This window comes from Myxine glutinosa, chromosome 9, assembly GCF_964187855.1.
Source record: "Myxine glutinosa chromosome 9, kmMyxGlut1.1, whole genome shotgun sequence".
Classification (NCBI taxonomy): Eukaryota; Metazoa; Chordata; class Myxini; order Myxiniformes; family Myxinidae; genus Myxine; species Myxine glutinosa.
The window spans coordinates 144,989,733-145,010,480 of NC_136269.1; the positions used below are offsets into that span (position 1 = coordinate 144,989,733).

Sequence of the window (20,748 nt, forward strand, 5' to 3'; positions counted from 1 at the left end):
AAACTCTCCTCCTATGGTATCCATGGAAATCTCCACACATGGCTGGCGGACTTCCTCTCTGGTCGTAGTCAACGTGTGGCCCTGAATGGGTTTCTCTCATCTCCTCTTCCTGTTCAGGCTGGAGTTCCCCAAGGCAGTGTTCTGGGCCCTGTGCTTTTTCTGGTCTTCATCAATGATCTCTCCGACTCTCTGGAAAATCCTCTCTATCTCTTTGCTGATGACTCCACTCTCTGTCGCTCCATTCCTCTTCCCTCAGATCGGCAGTCTGGAGCCTCCTCACTCTCTGAAGACCTGGACAAAATCACAGACTGGTCAAACAAGTGGAACATGTCTTTCAATCCTGACAAATCTCACACTCTTACTATGTCTCTCCGAAAAGATCGACTGGACAACCCTCCCATCTACTTTCTCAACAATCCTCTCCAAGAAGTTCTGTCGCTCAAGCTTTTGGGTCTCACTATCTGCCATGATCTTTCTTGGGAAAACCACATTTCCAAGCTGGCCTCCAGAGCCAGTCGCCGACTGGGCATCCTCCGTCATGTGAAGTCCTTCCTAGGCACACCTGAGCTCCTCACCACATACAAGGCTTTCATCCGCAGCCAATGGAATACTGTTCTCCCCTATGGGCCGGTGCTCCTGCTTCACACCTAGCTCGGCTTCACGCTGTTGAAACCAAAGCTTTCAGAATCATTGGAATCTCCCGCGATGAAGCTATCTCTGAGGGCCTTTCACTCACTCACCGCAGGCAGGTAGGTGGTCTTTCTGTCTTCTACCGACTCCTCTCCGGCCTTGCTCCCCCAGCTCTCTCTGTGCTCTGTCCCCCAAATATTCCTACAGGCCGCACAAGATCTGCCAGCAACCCTCTGATGGTTAAACTGCCGAAATCTCGGCTCTCTGCTCACCTTCACTCTTTCATTCCACTTTTCTCCCGCGTTTGGAACAAACTCCCTCACTCTCTTCAATCCCACTCCTCCCTCCAGGTCTTTAAAACAGCTGTTCACCACTATCTCTTATCTTCCCCCATCCAAAACCTTGATCTTTTCTACCCCCACTAATTCACCCCAGATCCACCTTGTTTGAAATTCCAACTTCTTTCCTGGAAGTCCTGGCAGTGTGCATATGTTTTATACCTCTCCCACCCCCCCCCCCACCCCCTTCCCATGCCTTCCCCCCAAAGCCCTCTCCCTCCCACAGATCTCTCAATGTCTCCATGTCTCTCGGTCCCTGCTCTCAGATGTTGTGTTTGTGTCCTTCCCTCTCTCTCCCCATCTTGTCTACCGCTCCCGATGTTATATGTTTTATGTGTCGGTTTGTCTTTCTGTGTGATTAATGTTCGCTCTTTCACGAGCCTCGATCTTGTATACAAAAAAAAAAAAAAGGGTGCCAATATTTTTGGTGCAAGGGCAATGAATATATATATATACACATATACAGTATATGTAAGAAAGTAATACTAAGTGGTTACAGGGATACTGCTGTGTCCATGTGTTGTTGGGAATGTGCTGATGGCATGGCCATGATGGGTCTTGGGAATGTGCTGATGGCATGGCCATGATGGGTCGGAGTGACCTCCTCCTGTGTTTGCTTTTCCCGCCATTTTTCACCCCTCCACAACCACTCGAGTTGAAGGATTTGTTCCTCCACTAACCTTAGGCCTATCCGTGTTTACCTTCCAAAATTCAGGCTTCTTGTTCACCTCCATTCATAGTTCCTTTTTTTCTCAAGTTAATGGGTCATTCGAACTTTCAAAACATCCCACATTCGAACAATACATCTCGTGTAGCCGGCATTACCTCAGCCACCTACGGCTTCCGATCGGTCACATCTGACTGCTTATATTACGGCACCACCCGCACACGGGGAATGGATTGACCTCCCGAGTACACTGTTGGATACTGCAAAACCCTTTGGTATTACACATGACGTATTATGTAAACCTGTTTCCGTTTCCGGGTTGGCGGAGTCAGGTGTTCGATGATGCCCTGCAGCCGGAGGCTTGCGTGTTCGGTCACTGTGTTGTTTGAATAAACTCAGATGTTCATCTCTGCGTCATTGAACTTTTAACATACACCAACGAGGATCTATGGAACAATAGGCCATACTCCGAGCCCTTTACCCAGGGGCCAGGTCGTAATAATCACTTTTGAATGATAAGTTCATTTTTAATGGTTTCTTAATTAATGGCAAATCTCATCCTCCTCTTACATCAATCATTTCTGCTTTCTTTCTTCATCATCTCTTCCATGCTGATGCATTTATTACCTCCGCCATGGAGGTTAGGTTTTCACCCCCATCTGTTTGTTTGTTTATGATGAAAGTTTTCCTCATATGTCTCTCTTCCCCCATACACACCAAATGTCCAACCCATCTCAGCCGCATTTCACCAATCTCACCATCAAGCTCATCTGCACACCAATCTCACCATCAAGCTCATCTGCACACCAATCTCACCATCAAGCTCATCTGCACACCAATCTCACCATCAAGTTCATCTGCACACCAATCTCCTCCCTCAGTTCATCCATTCTCCTTCTATCCACCCTCTTCACTCCCACAATCCTCCTGACCAAGCTGTTCTCGAGCCTCTGTTGTTGTCTTTCAGTGCCACCTTGTCCAGACTGTAAAGGTAGGCCGGCGTTATGCGCGACATCAGAACCTTTACTTTCCATCTCCTTGATATCTTTCTGTCTGACATTAATCCAATCACCTCCTACATGCATTCGTACCAACCTGGATCCTCCTCCAAAAGACTTACCATCTTCGGTCACTGTTCCCCCCAGATACTCAAACCTATTTCCTTGTTTGATCTCGTTCCCCTGTAACCTGATATTCATTTCTTTCTTCTGCTGCTGAACCGACATCACCTCATATCCTCCCCAGCACTTTTTCCATGTTTACTTTCCTGCGTAGCAGCACCATCACCATGATAAGCAGGAGTGGGCTGAGAACGCTTCCCTGCCTCAAACCGATGTTCACATTGAACTCCTCCGACATCCCAGGATCAACCACAACTCTTCCCTTTGTTCCCTTGTATATCCATTCAATCAACCTAACTTAAACTTGTGGCACTCCCATCCAGCTCGGTGTCGCCATCACCATCTCTCTTGGGACAGTGCCATAGGCCTTGTCCAGGTACACAAATCCCAATGCCATTTCACCTTGCGGTTCCAACATTTTCTCTACCAGCTGTCTGAGCATGACCATCCCATCCGTCGTCCTCCTACCCTTTGTATACCCCTGCTGCTCTTCTCCGATCTCTATATCCACACTTTTGCATATCGTCCCGGTACCTTCATTACACGACTTCGGAGCGTAAAGCCCCGGTACTTCCCCGGATCATGAACATTCCTCCCCTCCTCCCATTCCATATCGGCACAATAAACCCTGTCCTCCAATCCTCCTGAATTTAACCCTCTCTCAAACACACATTCAACAGCCTCTTCACCCAACTGACTCCAACCTTTACCGCTGCAATTATCATGTCTTTCCACATCTCATCAATGCCTCGTGCTTTTCCATTCTTTCTCCTCTTCAATGCTGTCCGTACCTCCTCCTCCATGATTTCCAGCAACTCCACTTTGCCCACTACATAACTCGGTAGCTCAAGATCACTGCTGCTTTATTCCCAGTTCAACAGCTCCCTGAAATATCTTTGCTACACCTTCAGTACTGCCCCCTTCTCTGTCACCAGCCTCCCCGCCACCATCCTTAACCAACGCCCCCCACCACCATTGATGTCTTTACTATCCCCATCCCTGCCACATGCCAATTTATAGATTATCTTCTACCCACCATCCTCTTCCAACTTGTTATATACCTCATCTTCCATATCATTTCTCGCATTATTCAGAGCTCTCCTTGGTGCTTTCTTATTTTGCCCATACAGGTGCAGCAATCCAGCATCTGGCTGCCTCCCTCCCCCACCCCTCCCCCCTGTAACCTTGACTGTCTCTATCCTTTTCTAAACCACCTTCTTTTCACCAACTGCCTTCGCTACTTCCTCCATCAACCATACCTGGCTTCTATCCCTCGACGATGCACCCTTTCCTGATTTCCTTCCACACAAAACTTCTCCTCCTTTTTTGACTGCAGGGTTACTCCTCCATTCTCCTCTCCTCCATTTAAAACTTCTCCTTCTCCTCCTCCATTGAGGAAAACTTCTCCTCCATGTTTGACTGCAGGGTTACTCCTCCATTTCTCCTCTCCTCCATTTAAAACTTCTCCTTCTCCTCCTCCTTTGAGGAAAACTTCTCCTCCATTGAGGATCCCATCTGCAATTCTCTGAAATGCCTCTCCTCTCCGTACTTCTTTCACTACTCCAAACCATCTGCTTCTTTGTGAAGCTACACAAACCTCACCCTCATCCTCTCCTTGTACTCTACGGCGACTTCCCCACCTAATAAAAGCTGCAGCCACTGCTCTTGACCTCTCTCCTTTCCTTCCTGCTCACCATAAACACCACAGGCTTGTGCTGGGTGGTAACATGCTCTCCCGCCACTGCTTCGCAATCCTTAACCATCCACCGCTGTTGCGTCCTTAACACCACCACAAATCCAGTTCTGTTCTGTGCTGTCCACTCCCATAGGTAATCTTGTGCTTTCCCGTTTTTGAAAGAATGAACCGGCTAAGGCCATCCCTTTCCTTGCCACCAGCTCCACCAGCACTTGACCCTCCCTATTCCTCGTTCGCCAACCAAAATTACCAAGTCCCCTGCAATGCACAGCATCACCTCCATCTCAACCATTCCCATAATCCATCCTCTTCAGTGCGTCCCTGAATTCCTGCTACTCCACCCCAGACATTCCCATTTGTGGCCCATATACCGACACAACACACACCATTTGCCTCTCTATCAGCACCCATGCCATAACTGTCCGTCCCTCCCATCGTTCCACTCTGACCACCTGCTTGCTGTTCTCTTCTGATATTGTTATTCCTACGCCATTACTCCTTCCATCCTCACCTACGTGCAACAGCTTGTATCCTCCTACCAACCTGCTCACCCTGTCCCATTTCCATCTGGTCTGTTGCACACAACACTTGCACCTCCTCTTGTTGCACCTCCACTTGCACTTGCACCTCCTTTCCAACATCACCTCCACCACCTCAACCCCTCTACCCCCATAAATCCCATATTCAAACTACTTAGCCGAACCTCACCTCTGAACCGCTGCCCGCCTCGGCAGAGACAGTACCATCTTGATCAGTTTGAGATGCTTTGGTCTTCAATCAACTTATATACTATAGGAAAATACCCTTTAGATATTTTGTACCCTCAAGATACTTATAGACCATTATAGACCCCCTATCGATCCTTTTGATCACTTAGGTCCTTTAAACCTTTACACCTGTTAGACACCTTCGACCTGTAGACCCATTGGACCTTTTTAGATGCACACCACACAAACATCTATAGAGTCTTCTTGAAATATACAAACTATACTTTTTCAGCAAGTAATGTGCAATCTCCACCAACTTGGAGTGTGGGTAGCTACGTACCCTAAATGTGGAACATAATTAGCATATTTGTTCACTGAATTGGTTCAGCAATCAAAACCTGGGAGCATCTTGTTTATTTTGATTTCACACTTTGTCTCTTGTTTTTGTGTTTGTGTGTATGTGTTTGTCTGTGTAGGTTTGTTCGTTTTTGTACAAGTTTCAGTGTGTGTGTGTGTGTGTGTGTGTTGGTTTTTTGTGTTGTTTTTTTTTGTACAAGTTTCTGTTTGCGTTTGTTTGTTTGACTTGTATGCACTCCTGAACTGCTACACGTAACGAGTTGAAAACTTCTGGTTGTACACGGGTGTGCACAGGAATGGTTTAAGCGATAAATAAATTCATAGTCCGAGGGGTTCAGGATGAGGGGTGCACCCCAATTATCTCTCTATAAATGTGTATTGTATGCCATCACCTGGTGGGTGGGGTATTAAAAGTCATGACTAGAAAGCATCTGAAGATGCAAAGCCCATCCGACTCTGTTTGTAATCAGATGTCTTCTTCTTCTTCTTCTTCTTCTTCTTCCATATGCTCAAAATACCGAAAACTGGTTTAAAAATACAAAATCCAAATTTCTTAAAATTTCAGGTCAATTCGTTGAAAATTGACAATTTTATGCAACCTTGACCTTAGACCTTTTGATCTAAAATAAAAACCAACCGACTCCTACCTTTTCATTAGTGAACCAATTCAGTGACCCAATTAGTGAACCAATTCAGTGACCCGATATGCAAATTCTTTAAATTTCAGGTCAATCGGGTGAAAATTGACGATTTTATGTGATGCTGACCTTTGACCTTTTGATAAAATTATTAATTTGTCTTCTCCATATTCTCATAAAGCTTTGTTAAAAATTAATGACAAAACTCGAATGGTAAATTGAAATTTCAGGTCAATTGGATGAAAATGTATGATTTTATGTGATGCTGACCTTTGACCTTTTGACAAAATTATTAATTTGTCTTCTCCATATTATCATAATAAAGCTTTGGTGAAAATATGACGACAAAACTCAAATGGTAAATTAAAATTTCAGGTAAATCGGATGAAAATTGAGGATTTTAGGTAATGCTGACCTTTGACCTTTTGACAAAATTATTAATTTATTTTCTCCATATTACCATAATAAAGCTTTGGTGAAAATTTGATGACAATAGGTCAAATGGTAAAAAAAAAAGTTACGGCCCGGACAGACAGATACACACACACAGAAGGAGACTGCCTTCTCCTTCAAAAACCCTTCTTTCAAAACCCCTTCTCCTGCTGTGTGGGGCTGGGCTAATAAAGTACCGGCACCAGATTTTTGGGGGAATTAACCCGTCTGTAAGTATGGGTTCTTTGCTCGTACACTGTAACTAGTGAAAGGTGTTGCAGCTGGCATGTTCATAAAGTGCTGACATTCATATGGTAAGTAATATCTTACCTGAAGATGACCGTAGTCCTTATAGTCCAAAATCTGGTCTCCCGTTTGAAGATGGAAGGCTGAGTGAGGACAGTGAATTGTTGAGGGATCTTCTTTGAATTTTTGTAGCTGAGAGAAGAATCACAAGAATAAACCAAGTTTATTCATAAATATATAACTCATAAATATTTTCTCATAAAACAGTTTCTCATAAATATATAACTTTAGTGAGCAAAATTCCGTTTTTCTTATCTACAAATTCAAATACACACGAGCCTCTGCAGCGACAAACATTCTGTCATTTCTGACCAATTTGAAAACCGACTCTTTCATTTCCCTCAATTAGTAGTCAGTCCTTCGATTATTTGGTTGATGTTGCATTCGTTGATAATTCACTATTTGCCGAAAGCCATTACAAAATATAGCTTCAAAACAATCGTCACACTTCCTCCTCTGGTGTAATGTCCTCGGTCTTGTTTATATTGTCACGTCTGTGCGTCCGTTAATACAGAACACTCAGCGCTGGGACCTTACGTCTCGGGAGATGGCCCAAACAGTCTATTAATTTTATTACACTGCATTCAATTAAAATTTACAACGTTACTGTTCCTCAAGGATCATTCATTGGGCCGAAATCGACGGCAAAGGCACATGGAAAAAAATATGCGTCAAACCCGCCTTTTTACCTTTTAAAGGATTTATTTGGTAAAGTAGAGTACAGTGAGGAGGGTAAACAAAAATGGAACGAACCAGATGAGTCAAAAATGACACAAACAAGTACAGATACATTCAAAGTACACCGCTCCCATGCCAAATAAATAAATAACCTCCAGCTTGGTGTTGCCGGTCGCAGAAGGCAGCAAAGCAACACCAAAACATCAATGAACCTGCTCCATCTTTGACTGTAAGGAAGGTGTTCTTTTCTTTGAAGGCTTCATTTTGTTTTCTCTAAACATAGAGATTATGTGCTTTACCAAAAAAACTCTAATTTGGTCTCATCAGTCCACAGGACATTCTGCCAGAAGGATTTTGGCTTGTTCAGGTGTGTTTTGGAAAACTCCGGGCAGGCTTTCTTATGTCTCTCTCTCAGCAGTGAGGCCCTCCTGGGTCTCCGACCATATAACCACCTTTCATTTAGTTGACGACAGATGGTGCGAGTTGAAACTGTCGTACCTTGTGTCTGAAGATCTGCTTGAATCTGTTTGGCAGTTGATTGAGGTGCTTTCTCCACCATTCGAACAATCCTTTGCTGCAATCTTCGATCAAGCTTTCTCTCATGGCCATGGCCAGGGAGGTTGGAAACACTGATATGGGCCTTACACTTCCTGATAACATTGTGTACGGTGGACACAGGAACATAAAGGTCTCTGGAGATGGACTTGTAGCCTTGAGATTGTCCATGCTTGGCTACAATATTGTGTCTGACCTCCTCAGACAATTCTGTGGTTTTCTTTAATTTCTCCATGCTCATTGCGGTACACACAGAGACACAAAACAGCAGAATGACTCCTTTTCTTTACTCAAACTGGTTGAATGAGTGATTTTTATATTGCAGGCACCTGTAACTCACCACAGGTGAGTGCATTTCCAACCCAAAGTAGAATCACCTGCCTGAAATCTAATTATTTCTAGCAACTTCTAAAAGGTGCCAATAATATTGTCCGGGTCATTTTAGGATTTCTGTGTGAAATATGCTAAGATTTTGTAATTTTTCAGCTTTTTTTGTTTCGTTCCACTGCAGCAAAGCAAAGAAAAACATGTGTGGATACCAAAATATTTTTTAATGTCAACAATTTTCTGGAAGAAATAATGCATTATTTGAAAAATGTGCAAGGGTGCCAATATTTTTAGCCACGATTGTATATCGACGATATAAATAGTATGTTGGCACTTGGTTCTTGGTTTAAATATCTTTGCAGAGCAGAGATGAAATGAAAAACCTCTCTCAACTTTCTGAGCTGAACCCCTTCTGAGCCATACACACTTTTTCTTAGCCCCGCCAATTTTTACGAAGTCACGTCCATTTTTATTAGACCACGCCCACTTTGCCCTAAATCCGCCCTCTTTTCTTAAGCCCCGCCCACTTTTATTAAGCCCTGTCCACTTAAGCCCCACCTACATTGACTTGTTTCACTTGCTCACACCCACTTTTATAAGCCCCACCTACTTTTGCATCATTTTCAGTCCTACTTTTGCATGTCTTGCCCCACAAGGCTTTCCCAGGGAATTCCAAAAGGAAACCACACCCACCAATCTATATATATATATAAACGCGAGTTTTCTGTGTGTGTGTCCAGTTTTTGTGTGTCCGCGTTTTAGTCAGAGATGGCTGAACGGATCTTCAAACTTTCAGAGGTTCATCAGTGAGTGCCTGGGAGTGTATTAGGCCAAAAAAAAAAAAAAAGTTCGTTTTTTTGGAGTTAAAAAAAATAAAATAAAAATAAAATAAAATTGCTCGATTGTACCGAAGCCTTTTAAAAATAATGACAGTTATATACAAGTACACTTTCGCATAAATAAATACAAAACAATACCAGACATTTGAATACAAATAAATCAAACAATTCCGGAAGTGTACGAATTTAGTAGTACGGCTTCTTCTTCCTCTTCCTCATCTGCATCACACTTAACTCAGAAACGTGAGCCACATACACTCAGAAACGTGAACCACATTCACTCAGAAACGTGAGCCACTCCCCTTCCTCTCCTGCCTCCTGCCTCCCCCCTCCCCTCCCCTTCCTCCCCGCTCCCCTCCCCTTCCCTCCTCCTTCCCCCCCCTCCCCTCCCTCCTCCCCATCTCCCTCCCCTTTTACCCCTTGCCTCCCCCCTCCCCCCTCTCCCCTCCCCTTCCTCCCTTCCCTCCCCTTACCCCCTCCCCTCCCCATATATATATATATATATATATATATATATATATATATATGTATATACTGTATACTATATATATATATATATATATATATATATATATATATATATATATATATATATATATATATATATATATATATTGTTACAGACGCGGTTGTGGATGTTAGTTTACCGAGCGGTTTGGTATGACCACGTCTGCACAGTTTACCCGATTATACTCGAACGTTGGCCGAGTCGCGCTACGCTAAATCAATTGAGGAAAGGACACAACGGCTGGATTAAATGACACGACACCAGGGGTACAGTTCTCAAGACCTCCGGAGGAGGTTATAATAGTTCGGAACGTTAGATTACAAGGACAAGAGAGACAGCATAGGAAGGTAGGCACTTAATCACGGTCTTATAGTAACCCCGACAGACCACAGATAAACAGGACAAGACTGACTCACACGGGGATTGATGGCAAGGAAGGGCAGGTAGTCGAGGCTCAAGGTGCACCTTGGCGCAGGGGCAGAATCGACCAGGTCCGGTCCAGAGATGCGGGAGGTCTCGTCGCGCTGGAGGTCGCGTCTGTTTCTCCTTCGTGGCTGAGGCGCATCTGACGTCATGTCCGCTAAGTCGCTGCGTATATCCGGCGGGGAGTGACACGCCCTCGGCTCGTTAGCTCCGCCCCAGATGGAATCGGCCCGTTGCTTCTTATTGGGTGCGGGGGGTTACCGGGCTCCGCCCTTGACGAGGGGCCGACAGGCAGCCCCTTCGTGGTAACCCCGTCGGCGCACATGGGTAATGGCGGCTAACCGAGCCGGAGTGAGGACGCACACTCCCCGCGCGCTGTTGTGGTAGTTGTTGTTGTTGTTGTTGTTTCATGGGGAAGATGGGAGGAGGTATGGGGAGGTCCTAAACTCACTACTGGTGCCATACAATCACATTCTGGTGCAACGAAGAGTCAGAATTAATGGAAACGAGTCCTTAACTGACATAGACTAAGAATAACTAGCAAGATGTCCGAAAGTTGTCTACGTGAGATGCGGTGGACCTGGGCACGACATTTAATGGGGGAAAAAGGGGAAGGTCGGTTCTACAGAGTGTTATTTACAGGCAATGGGACTAGGGAATGGGGGATTGGGGATAGTTGGGGAGTATTGGGGAAATAGGGGAATATTTACAAGCGGATATGGAGGCCAAATCCCATATCCGCAACATTGCACCCTTCTCTACCCTCGGGGCGTCTCGACCCGATAAATTTTTACCTATTTTAGTGTGGCACTCAGATGTTGTTCCCTCTACTATTAACTCTACCCTGAGTGCGACAGTTTTACAGATATTCACAAATGAGTAAATATGTCCCCCTGCGACGTTGCACCCTTCTCCTCACAGAAACACACCCACAGGATAACCGAATTGCGGAAAGAATTCTCAAACTAAACATACAGCCGGTAGGGAGCATTATTTACACAAGACTACGCTGATATTTACACTACGATCCAGGACCTGTTTTTGGAGGAACACATGCAGATGTTATGCATAGAGAGAGCACGCATGCCAGCATCGATACACCAACCCACGAGTGCTCTGTGGCCTTACGGCCTTTAATAATGTGCAGAGCACCCCATCCAAGCACCAAAAGCACCACCCCAAGCACCAATCGGTGCAGTCACCATTGTTCATTAAAATAAAAACAACAACCCCTAACCCTGCAGGTGTCTCTTGCTCTTCGTGTGGTGCACTTGGCCTTCTTGCTTCTTTCAAAAATAAAGAAAGGCGCCAACCGCGTCCATTTCTAAATTGTGGCCGTCAGGGGGCCAACTATTAGTGGTTCACCTGTCTGGCATAGGTGCCACGTTGACCCATAGGTCCATCGATGGGTGGTGGTTGCCCGCAAAAGCGTGAACTCTCGTGAACTGCGGTCCATTGTGGGTGGCCACCAAAATTGCGGTCCATATGGTGTATCGATCCAGGCAGCAAGCAGCGAAAGTGCAGGCCCACAACTGCGGAGCCAGCACCTCTCTCTCCTCTCTCTCTGCCCCAAAGCCAGATCCTCGGAGGTGGGAGACAAAAGAAAAGACAAGTGAGTAAGGTGGTAAGGGCGCAAAAGTGCACGCAACATTAGGTAATGCACACTAGGGGCACATGGGAACCAGGTGAGACAGGTACGTTCCTACCGTATGCCCCCCCCCCACCAGGTAACCTACATGGCCCCTCCCTTACCCCTTACTGTATCCACAAAACACAACACTACCCATAAACATCTATTTTACAAATCAACAAACGTCCCTACTGTCTTCCCCGTTCCTCCCATAAACCAAATTCGTCTTCTCTCCCTCCTAACCAATCAAATTTGCCATTTTCAACTCTCATCAAAATTTGCCATCTCCAACTCAACATCATAATTTGCCATCACCAATTCATCATCAGTCCCTCCTAAGGAGGGAGAGATGGAATCACCCCAATGTCTCATCCATGTCGTGATGCGTCTCACAAATCCAAACAGCAATTCTCATTTCCTGCAACAGAACAAAGAAAACACAGGTGTGGAGTCATCATCATCACCACAGGTAAGTGGCTGCGTATGGTGCGACAGGTTCATCAATCCTAACTATTTCCTAAATGACTTTAACAACTTTACATTACCCGGGGTCTTTCCCTGCCAATCCATTGGCCAACTTACACTATGGGTTCTAAAAACCAATTCCCATTGACCAAACTGTGGTGCTTTTCAATTTGGGGTCTCACTCCCCCGATTCATCTCCCGGTGCCCTCGCACAATTTCTGGGCCGCGACGTGTAGCTCTCCCAGCAGGTCTACCCACCTGCACACCTCCACCACTGCAGTTGCCTCCCGAGCTTACCTGCTCCTCACCCTAACCTATCTACCTGGGGAAGGCCCTCTGGCGCTCTCCCCACTCGGTGCCCTCTCTGGCACTGGGCTACCCGGGTCCGTCCTCCGGATCCTCGGGCCCCACTGACACTAACGGCTCCCAGAGCCCACCTGCGGCCTCACCTGGCCGACATCCTCACAGTGGTGGAGTGCCCAACCAACTACACACACTAACAGGCTACACGCCCAGCCATTTCCACAACACTAATGCACCCATCCACAATACCATTCTGCAACCGCACCACAAATGCCAATATCCAACCACAATTTACCTATACCCTCTACCTAACACTTACACTACCCGCCCCGGGTACTCGTGAAAGGGGTCCACTCTTCCCCCATCCACACCTTCGCACCATGCACACCACTCCGTACCACTTACTCCATGTATTCCACACCCTGTACTTGCACACCTGTGCTCTCACACCTGGTGCCATCTGCACCCTTCTCTCCCCAAGCGCATTCGCGCTGATCCACAACACTCACTACTCACACACTGCTCCACACACCTGTCCAGCTCTCACACAGCATCATCTCATCTAACTACTCCCCTCTGAAACTTGCGCTTCCCAGTCGTCCCTTTAAACTATTGCGCTCCCACGTCATTATCAACCACACTAAACTACCTGCGTCCCCACTACAGGTATCAGTCACTAACTAACCTTAACGTCACCTAATGTCATCTTCGCTAGATCCCTACACACAATATAACCTAACCCACCCGGGCTTGTTTTCACTGCCATAAACCCCATAATCTATAGCTCCTTTGCCCCCCGTTTGTGAGGGATGACAGAGTTGCCATCCCACCACATCGGGCATCTCCCACTACCAATTTTGCACATCAAATTTCAAACAAATCAAAAATTTGCCAATCACTACCCATCATCTGCCAATCATTACTGCCACTCCTTTGCCAATCATCAAATTTTGTGTTTTTCTAATTTCGGGGCCAAAACACTAACCTCATCACACAGTCTACTCACTAATGCCTCTCGGTGCGCCAATTCCTGTCCAAAGCCCGGCTTCGTAAAGCCGAGCAATGAATGCGGGTTGTTCCGTGCCAGCGGCTGGATGCGTCCGGCATTCGGTGCAGGGACGGGGGCTTACCCGTGCCGAGATCTCACGCACCATCTCGGCACGGAACCATCCAATGTCCCGCTCTCGACCTGCCGGCACGTCTCACCAAAAAGTGGTCGCCATGACGACCCTTTCTATCGGGCTGCCAGCTCCGCCTAGTGGAGCACGGACGCGGCCGTTCAAAGCGAGGCCCGGCACGCACCGAGGGCCCGATTCGGCTAAAAGTCGACCGAACCGCTGCTCCGTTTAACGTCGATGCTTCACCTGCATGCTTACACCCCGCAGCCCGTTCCTTGCTCACACATCCAGCCGTTTCCATGCTCCTCGTACCTTTCCTTACACACCCAGGTACCCTCATTCCACTCACAGCCTTGGTCACACACCTGACCACCGAACACTTTGGCACACATTCGTTGGTAGCACACCTCACCAACACACCTCTTCGCACCCCCTCCTCGGTCACCTCCTCTGTGACAATCACAGGTGTGCTCTCATTCGCACACCCAACCACGTGCCTCACTACCAATTCCAGCGTGCATTCCCACTCACGCTCTACCATTCCAGGTGTGCATCCTTTCTCACCTGTCACAACCAACTCACGCTCCTTGTCACTCTCACTACTCTCACCTCCATTCTTGACAGCGCACTCACCCTTACTCTTGACAGCGCACTCTTTCCTCATGCACCTGTCCGTTACACACCTTCCTCGCGCACACTCTTGCGCACACTCTCCCGTCACGCCCTCTGTAACACTTACCACACCGCGCTTCCATGTGCTCCCTCGCACACGCGCTACGACCGACTCACTCTCGCCAGCACCCTCACTCCTTGGCACGCACTTTTTCCTCACACACCCCAGAGTCGGACTTTCTCGCACACCTCCTTTTTCGCACACCAGACCTGTCGCACACTTCACCAACGGCCTCTCACGAACACCCGGGTCCATCTCGACCCCCAAGCTTCTTAAATCCCCTGGCGCATCATACGCACGACCATATTGGTCACCACTTACACCGGGTCCTCTTCCTCTTCGCTTCTCCTCCATCACCTGCGAATCCCTCATCCGGTTAATGAGCACATCATCACGATCCAAACACAGACTTTGGACCAATTCTTTTATCTCCTCTTTTATCTCTTTCTTATCCCCTCTCCGTCGCTTCTTAATTTCGCTCACCCCTTCTTCCACTTCTTCTAATTTCTGCTTCACCTCCTTTATTCCCCGGTACGTCTCCTCAAGCTCGTCCTCCAAGGCTACCTTGACCGTTTCCATGTGCGTCCTCACCTGCCGGTCCTTCGTCTCCATTACCTCTATCACCTCGTCCAACCTCGTTGTCAGTCCCTCACGTACCATCTGACATTCCCTCTTCGTCGCTACCAAGTCGTCTTTTAGTTCTTTCTGTGTCGCTTTTAACCCTCCTAATACCGCAGTGTTCCTTTGAACCTGCTCCGTTAGTCCTTTTTGTCCCTCCGTCAGCTGTTCCACCTCCTGCGTCAGGTCCTCTATGCCCCCTTGTAACTTTACAGTCCCCTTTCTCACCTCCTTCTCCATGTGCTCCTTACAGTGCCTCACCTCCTCGCGCACTCCTCCGACCTCCTCACTCACACCTCTTCTGATCCCCTCTCCCATCACTTGCATCTCCTGCCCAGATGCCACCCTCATCTGCTCCATTTCCTCCCTGTGAGCATCCAGTTTGGTTTCTACCCCCATTCTGACCCCCTCTATCCGCTGCTCCATTTGTTTAACTTCCCTTTCCGCTTGGTCCCTCATGTCCCTCAATTTGCCTTCCATACTGTGTTCTAACCCCTCTAACCCCTTTTGCATCCCTTCCATTTGATTCTCTTGAGCGGCCATTCTGTTTTCTACCCCCATTAACCCATTTCTCACCTCTTTTATCCCGTTGTCTAACCCCTCAAAATTATTGTCTAACTTCCCAAATTTCTTGTCTAACTCCTCAAAATTATTGTCTAACTTCCCAAATTTCTTGTCTAACCCCTCACCGGTACCCCTCGCTTCGTCCCTCATTACCCCCATTTGGCCCTCCAATCGCTCACCCATTTGTTCCATAAGGGCCCTCATTTGCAGGAGGAAAAGGTTCGAATCCACCAGCGGCGCTACCACGGTCGCGGGCGTGGTCGCCGTGGCCATGTGCGAGGCGCCATTTCGTGCGTCTGCTACCCTCACTGCTTCGCTCTCCTCTTGTCCCTCAATTTGGTCCTGGATCGACCCTGCCTCACTCCCTACTACCGGAACCCAGCCGTCTTGGTCTGCCATAGCGCGACTTTCAAAATTCGGGTTTTTATTTTCGTAAAACAAAATCAAATTTCGCCGTTATAATTTCGAGCGCGTAAAAACGCGCTCCGGATCGAATTCCACTTCCCAACACCAATTGTTACCCTAATGGTACAATTGGTGTTCCAAAATTTGGGCCTAACAAATTTAGTCCCAGGTCCGAATCCAACTCCTCGACACCAAATGTTACAGACGCGGTTGTGGATGTTAGTTTACCGAGCGGTTTGGTATGACCGCGTCTGCACAGTTTACCCGATTATACTCGAACGTTGGCCGAGTCGCGCTACGCTAAATCAATTGAGGAAAGGACACAACGGCTGGATTAAATGACACGACACCAGGGGTACAGTTCTCAAGACCTCCGGAGGAGGTTATAATAGTTCGGAACGTTAGATTACAAGGACAAGAGAGACAGCATAGGAAGGTAGGCACTTAATCACAGTCTTATAGTAACCCCGACAGACCACAGATAAACAGGACAAGACTGACTCACACGGGGATTGATGGCAAGGAAGGGCAGGTAGTCGAGGCTCAAGGTGCACCTTGGCGCAGGGGCAGAATCGACCCGGTCCGGTCCAGAGATGCGGGAGGTCTCGTCGCGCTGGAGGTCGCGTCTGTTTCTCCTTCGTGGCTGAGGCGCATCTGACGTCACGTCCGGTAAGTCGCTGCGTATATCCGGCGGGGAGTGACACGCCCTCGGCTCGTTAGCTCCGCCCCAGATGGAATCGGCCCGTTGCTTCTTATTGGGTGCGGGGGGTTACCGGGCTCCGCCCTTGACGAGGGGCCGACAGGCAGCCCCTTCGTGGTAACCCCGTCGGCGCACATGGGTAATGGCGGCTAACCGAGCCGGAGTGAGGACGCACACTCCCCGCGCGCTGTTGTGGTAGTTGTTGTTGTTGTTGTTGTTTCATGGGGAAGACGGGAGGAGGTATGGGGAGGTCCTAAACTCACTACTGGTGCCATACAATCACATTCTGGTGCAACGAAGAGTCAGAATTAATGGAAACGAGTCCTTAACTGACATAGACTAAGAATAACTAGCAAGATGTCCGAAAGTTGTCTACGTGAGATGCGGTGGACCTGGGCACGACATTTAATGGGGGAAAAAGGGGAAGGTCGGTTCTACAGAGTGTTATTTACAGGCAATGGGACTAGGGAATGGGGGATTGGGGATAGTTGGGGAGTATTGGGGAAATAGGGGAATATTTACAAGCGGATATGGAGGCCAAATCCCATATCCGCAACAATATATATATATATATATATAGCTCCATGTTTGGTCGGACGGACTGCTCTACGAAGTCTGGATAGTTCCATATTCTTCCCAATTCCTAATGATGGAGCTCACTGTGCTCTTGGGAACTTTCAACACTCTAGAATTTTTATTTTTATTTATTTTTATTGTATACAAGATCGAGGCTCATGAAAGAGCTAACATTAATCACACAGAAAGACAAACCGACACATAAAACATATAACATGGGGAGCGGTAGACAAGATGGGGCGAGAGGGGGAGGAACACAAACACAACATCTGAGAGCAGGGACATCGAGAGATCTGTGGGAGGGAGAGGGCTTTGGGGGGGGCGAGGCATGGGAAGGGGGGGTGGGAGAGGTATAAAACATATGGACACTGCCAGGACTTCCAGGAAAGAAGTTGGAATTTCAAACAAGGTGGATCTGGGGTGAATTAGTGGGGGTAGAAAAGATCAAGGTTTTGGATGGGGAAAGATAAGAGATGGTGGTGAACAGCTGTTTTAAAGACCTGGAGGGAGGAGTGGGATTGAAGGGAGTGTGGGAGTTTCTTCCAGAGGCGGGAGAAAAGAGGAATGAAGGAGTGAAGGTGAGCAGAGAGCCGAGATTTTGGCAGTTTAACCATGAGAGGGTTGCAGGCAGATCTTGTGCGACCTGTAGGAATATTTGGGGGACAAAGCACAGAGAGAGCTGGGGGTGCAAGGCCGGAAAGGAGTCGGTAGAAGACGGAAAGACCACCAACCTGCCTGCGTTGAGTGAGTGAAAGGCCCTTGGAGTTAGCTTCATCATGGGAGATTTCAATGATTCTGAAAGCTTTGGTTTCAACAGCGTGAAGCCGAGCTAGGTGAGAGGTAGGAGCACCGGCCCAGAAGGGAGAGCAGTATTCCATTGAGCTGCAGATGAAAGCCTTGTATGTGGTGAGGAGCTCAGGTGTGCCGAGGAAGGACTTCGCACGACGGAGGATGCCCAGTCGGCGACTGGCTTTGGAGGCCAGATTTGAAATGTGGTTTTCCCAGAAAAGATCATGGTGGATTGTGAGACCCAAAAGCTTGAGTGACAGAACTTCTTGGAGAGGATTATTCAGAAAGTGGATGGGAGGGTTGTCCAGTTGGTCTTTTCGGAGAGACATCGTAAGAGTGTGAGATTTGTCAGGATTGAAAGACATGTTCCTGGTTCCACTTGTTTGACCAGTCTGTGATTTTGTCCAAGTCTGCAGAGAGTGAGGAGGCTGCAGACTGCCGATATGAGGGATGAGGAATGGAGCGAGAGAGAGTAGAGTCATCAGCAAAGAGATAGAGAGGATTTTCCAGAGAGACGGAGAGATCATTGATGAAGACCAGAAAAAGCACAGGGCCCAGAACACTGCCTTGGGGAACTCCAGCCTGAACAGGAAGTGGAGATGAGAGAAACCCATTCAGGGCCACACGTTGACGAGGACCAGAGAGGAAGTCCACAAGCCATGCTTGGAGGTTTCCATGGATACCATAGGAGGAGAGTTTTGTGAGCAGAGCGGGGTGCCAGACCGCATCGAAGGCACATGATATGTCAAGGGAGACGGCTCTAATTTCCTGTTTGGCATTGAGGACCTCCATCCATTGTTGAGAAAGCAGAAGCAGCATGTCCAGAGTAGAATGACCTGGTCTGAATCCAAATTGATGATCGGAGATCAAGCCATTGGAGAAGAGGAAAGCTTTCATATCCGAAGCAATGATGGATTCCATGACTTTGCTGATAATTGGGAGCAGGCTGATTGGTCTGTGAGAGAGATTGGTTTACAGAGAGGGATGGGTTTGGGACACAAGATTTAGAGGCAAACACAGAGTTGAGGCATTCAGCTTTTTCATGTGTGGAGTCAGCTGTGTAGCCATTTGAGGTAAGGGAGGGGATGGAGGGGGAACAAACACCAGAAACAGATTTGACCAGACGCCACCAGGATTTGGAAGAGGGAGACAGATAAGAGTTCGGTCTTGAGAACGGAGAGATATTGTTTCCTGGCTCTCCTGAGGGTGGACACACACTTGTTTCGGGCTTTGTGAAAGGAAATTAGATTTCCTTCCGTTGGATTTGCTTTCCAGGAGACGGAGGCAAGTTGTTTCTGGGCAACAGCCTCACCACAAGATTCCATGTACCATGGACGGGAGGAAGGGTATGACAACTGAAGACGAGATGGGATAAATCTGTGCATGTGAGAGAGAGCAATTTACTTTGGAAGAATTCCCAGGATGAGTTGATGTCAGAGGCGGTAGAGATGGGAGACCAGTCCCGATGATTGATGGCTGCTTGAAGACCATGCCAGTTGGCTTGAGTGAAATGCCAGACTCATCGACGCTGAGGAGGATCTCTGAGAATGGTCAGAAAGATGTCCACTTTAACAAGCACATGATCAGATGAGCTGATTGGAGCAGAAGAAGAGCAGCAGACATTTTCAGGGAAGTTAGTCATAACCAAGTCCAGAAGAGAAGATGCTCCGTTGACTGAGATCCGAGTCGGGAAATTGACAGATTGTGCCAGTCCCATTGAGTCACAGAAGTCCTTGGCTGAGGAGCCGTGGCGGGTGAGAGAGGTACCCACACCCAGCCAACTGGCATGGTGACAATTGAAATCACCACATATGAGGAAGAGAGAGTTGGGATGGGTAGATAGAAGTTCGTCCATATTATCAGACAGCGAGATGTAGATGGAGTCATCACTGTTTGGTGGACGGTACAACACACATATGAACAAATGGTGGGAGCGAAGGGGAAGCTGTAGCCAAAGGTATTCCTGGGGGTGAGGTGGAGAGAGGGCAGTGCAGGGCGAGTGAGGAAGAGAGTTTTTGATAAAGATAGCAACCCCACCTCCAGGACGAGGCTCAGGTCTATCATACCGGAGGAGCGAGTAACCTGTGAGAGATACGAAGGAATCAGAGACATCATGAAGGAGGAAAGTTTCTGTTTAGCAGATCACGTCTGGTTTGTCAGAAGCAACCTGCATGGAGAGATCAGTCAAGTTTGAGCGAAGGCCCCGGATGTTTGAGGTCCATACCGTTAATGAAGAGGAAGGGGGAGCATCGGATACAGAACAGGGGGGGGGGGGCGGGGAGGGGTAGAGTAAGATGTGGAAGAGGAGGAAGTGGTAGGGAGATCTGTTGAAGGTGTGTCAGAGATTTCAGAATAGCTTGGAGAAAGGGAAGGATGGGGCGGACAAAAGGTTTGATGGTGATTGGGTGAGGCACAGTGAGGTGTTATTTGAGGAGGGGGAAGAGTGAGGCAGAAGGTTGGGGGAGATGAAGGTGAAAGTTGGAAGGGGGAAGAAGCAGGGAGGACACTTTGAGGAGGAGGGGTGAGAGGGGAGTCTATGAGGGGAGGAGCGAGGGAGAGTCTCGGAGGGGAGGGTGTGGGGGGAGTTTAGGAGGGAAGGGGCAAGGGTGGGAGATTTGAAAGGGATGGGTTATGGGAAGGATTTGGAGGGGAGGGGCAAGGGGGAAGATATGAAACGGATGGGTG

At 47.7% G+C, this 20,748-nt stretch overlaps 1 protein-coding gene across 4 annotated transcripts in view; it reads right to left on the reverse strand.

The window, feature by feature from the left end:
• The window catches only part of LOC137434832 (phosphorylase b kinase regulatory subunit beta-like), a 335,447-nt gene that overhangs the window by 211,104 nt on the left and 103,595 nt on the right, over positions 1–20,748 (reverse strand). For all 4 annotated transcript variants that reach the window (XM_078785025.1, XM_078785024.1, XM_078785027.1 and 1 more), the window contains one exon: positions 6,917–7,024. In XM_078785025.1, the coding sequence (XP_078641151.1) occupies positions 6,917–7,024 (108 nt within the window). The remainder of the gene's footprint in view (positions 1–6,916; positions 7,025–20,748) is intronic.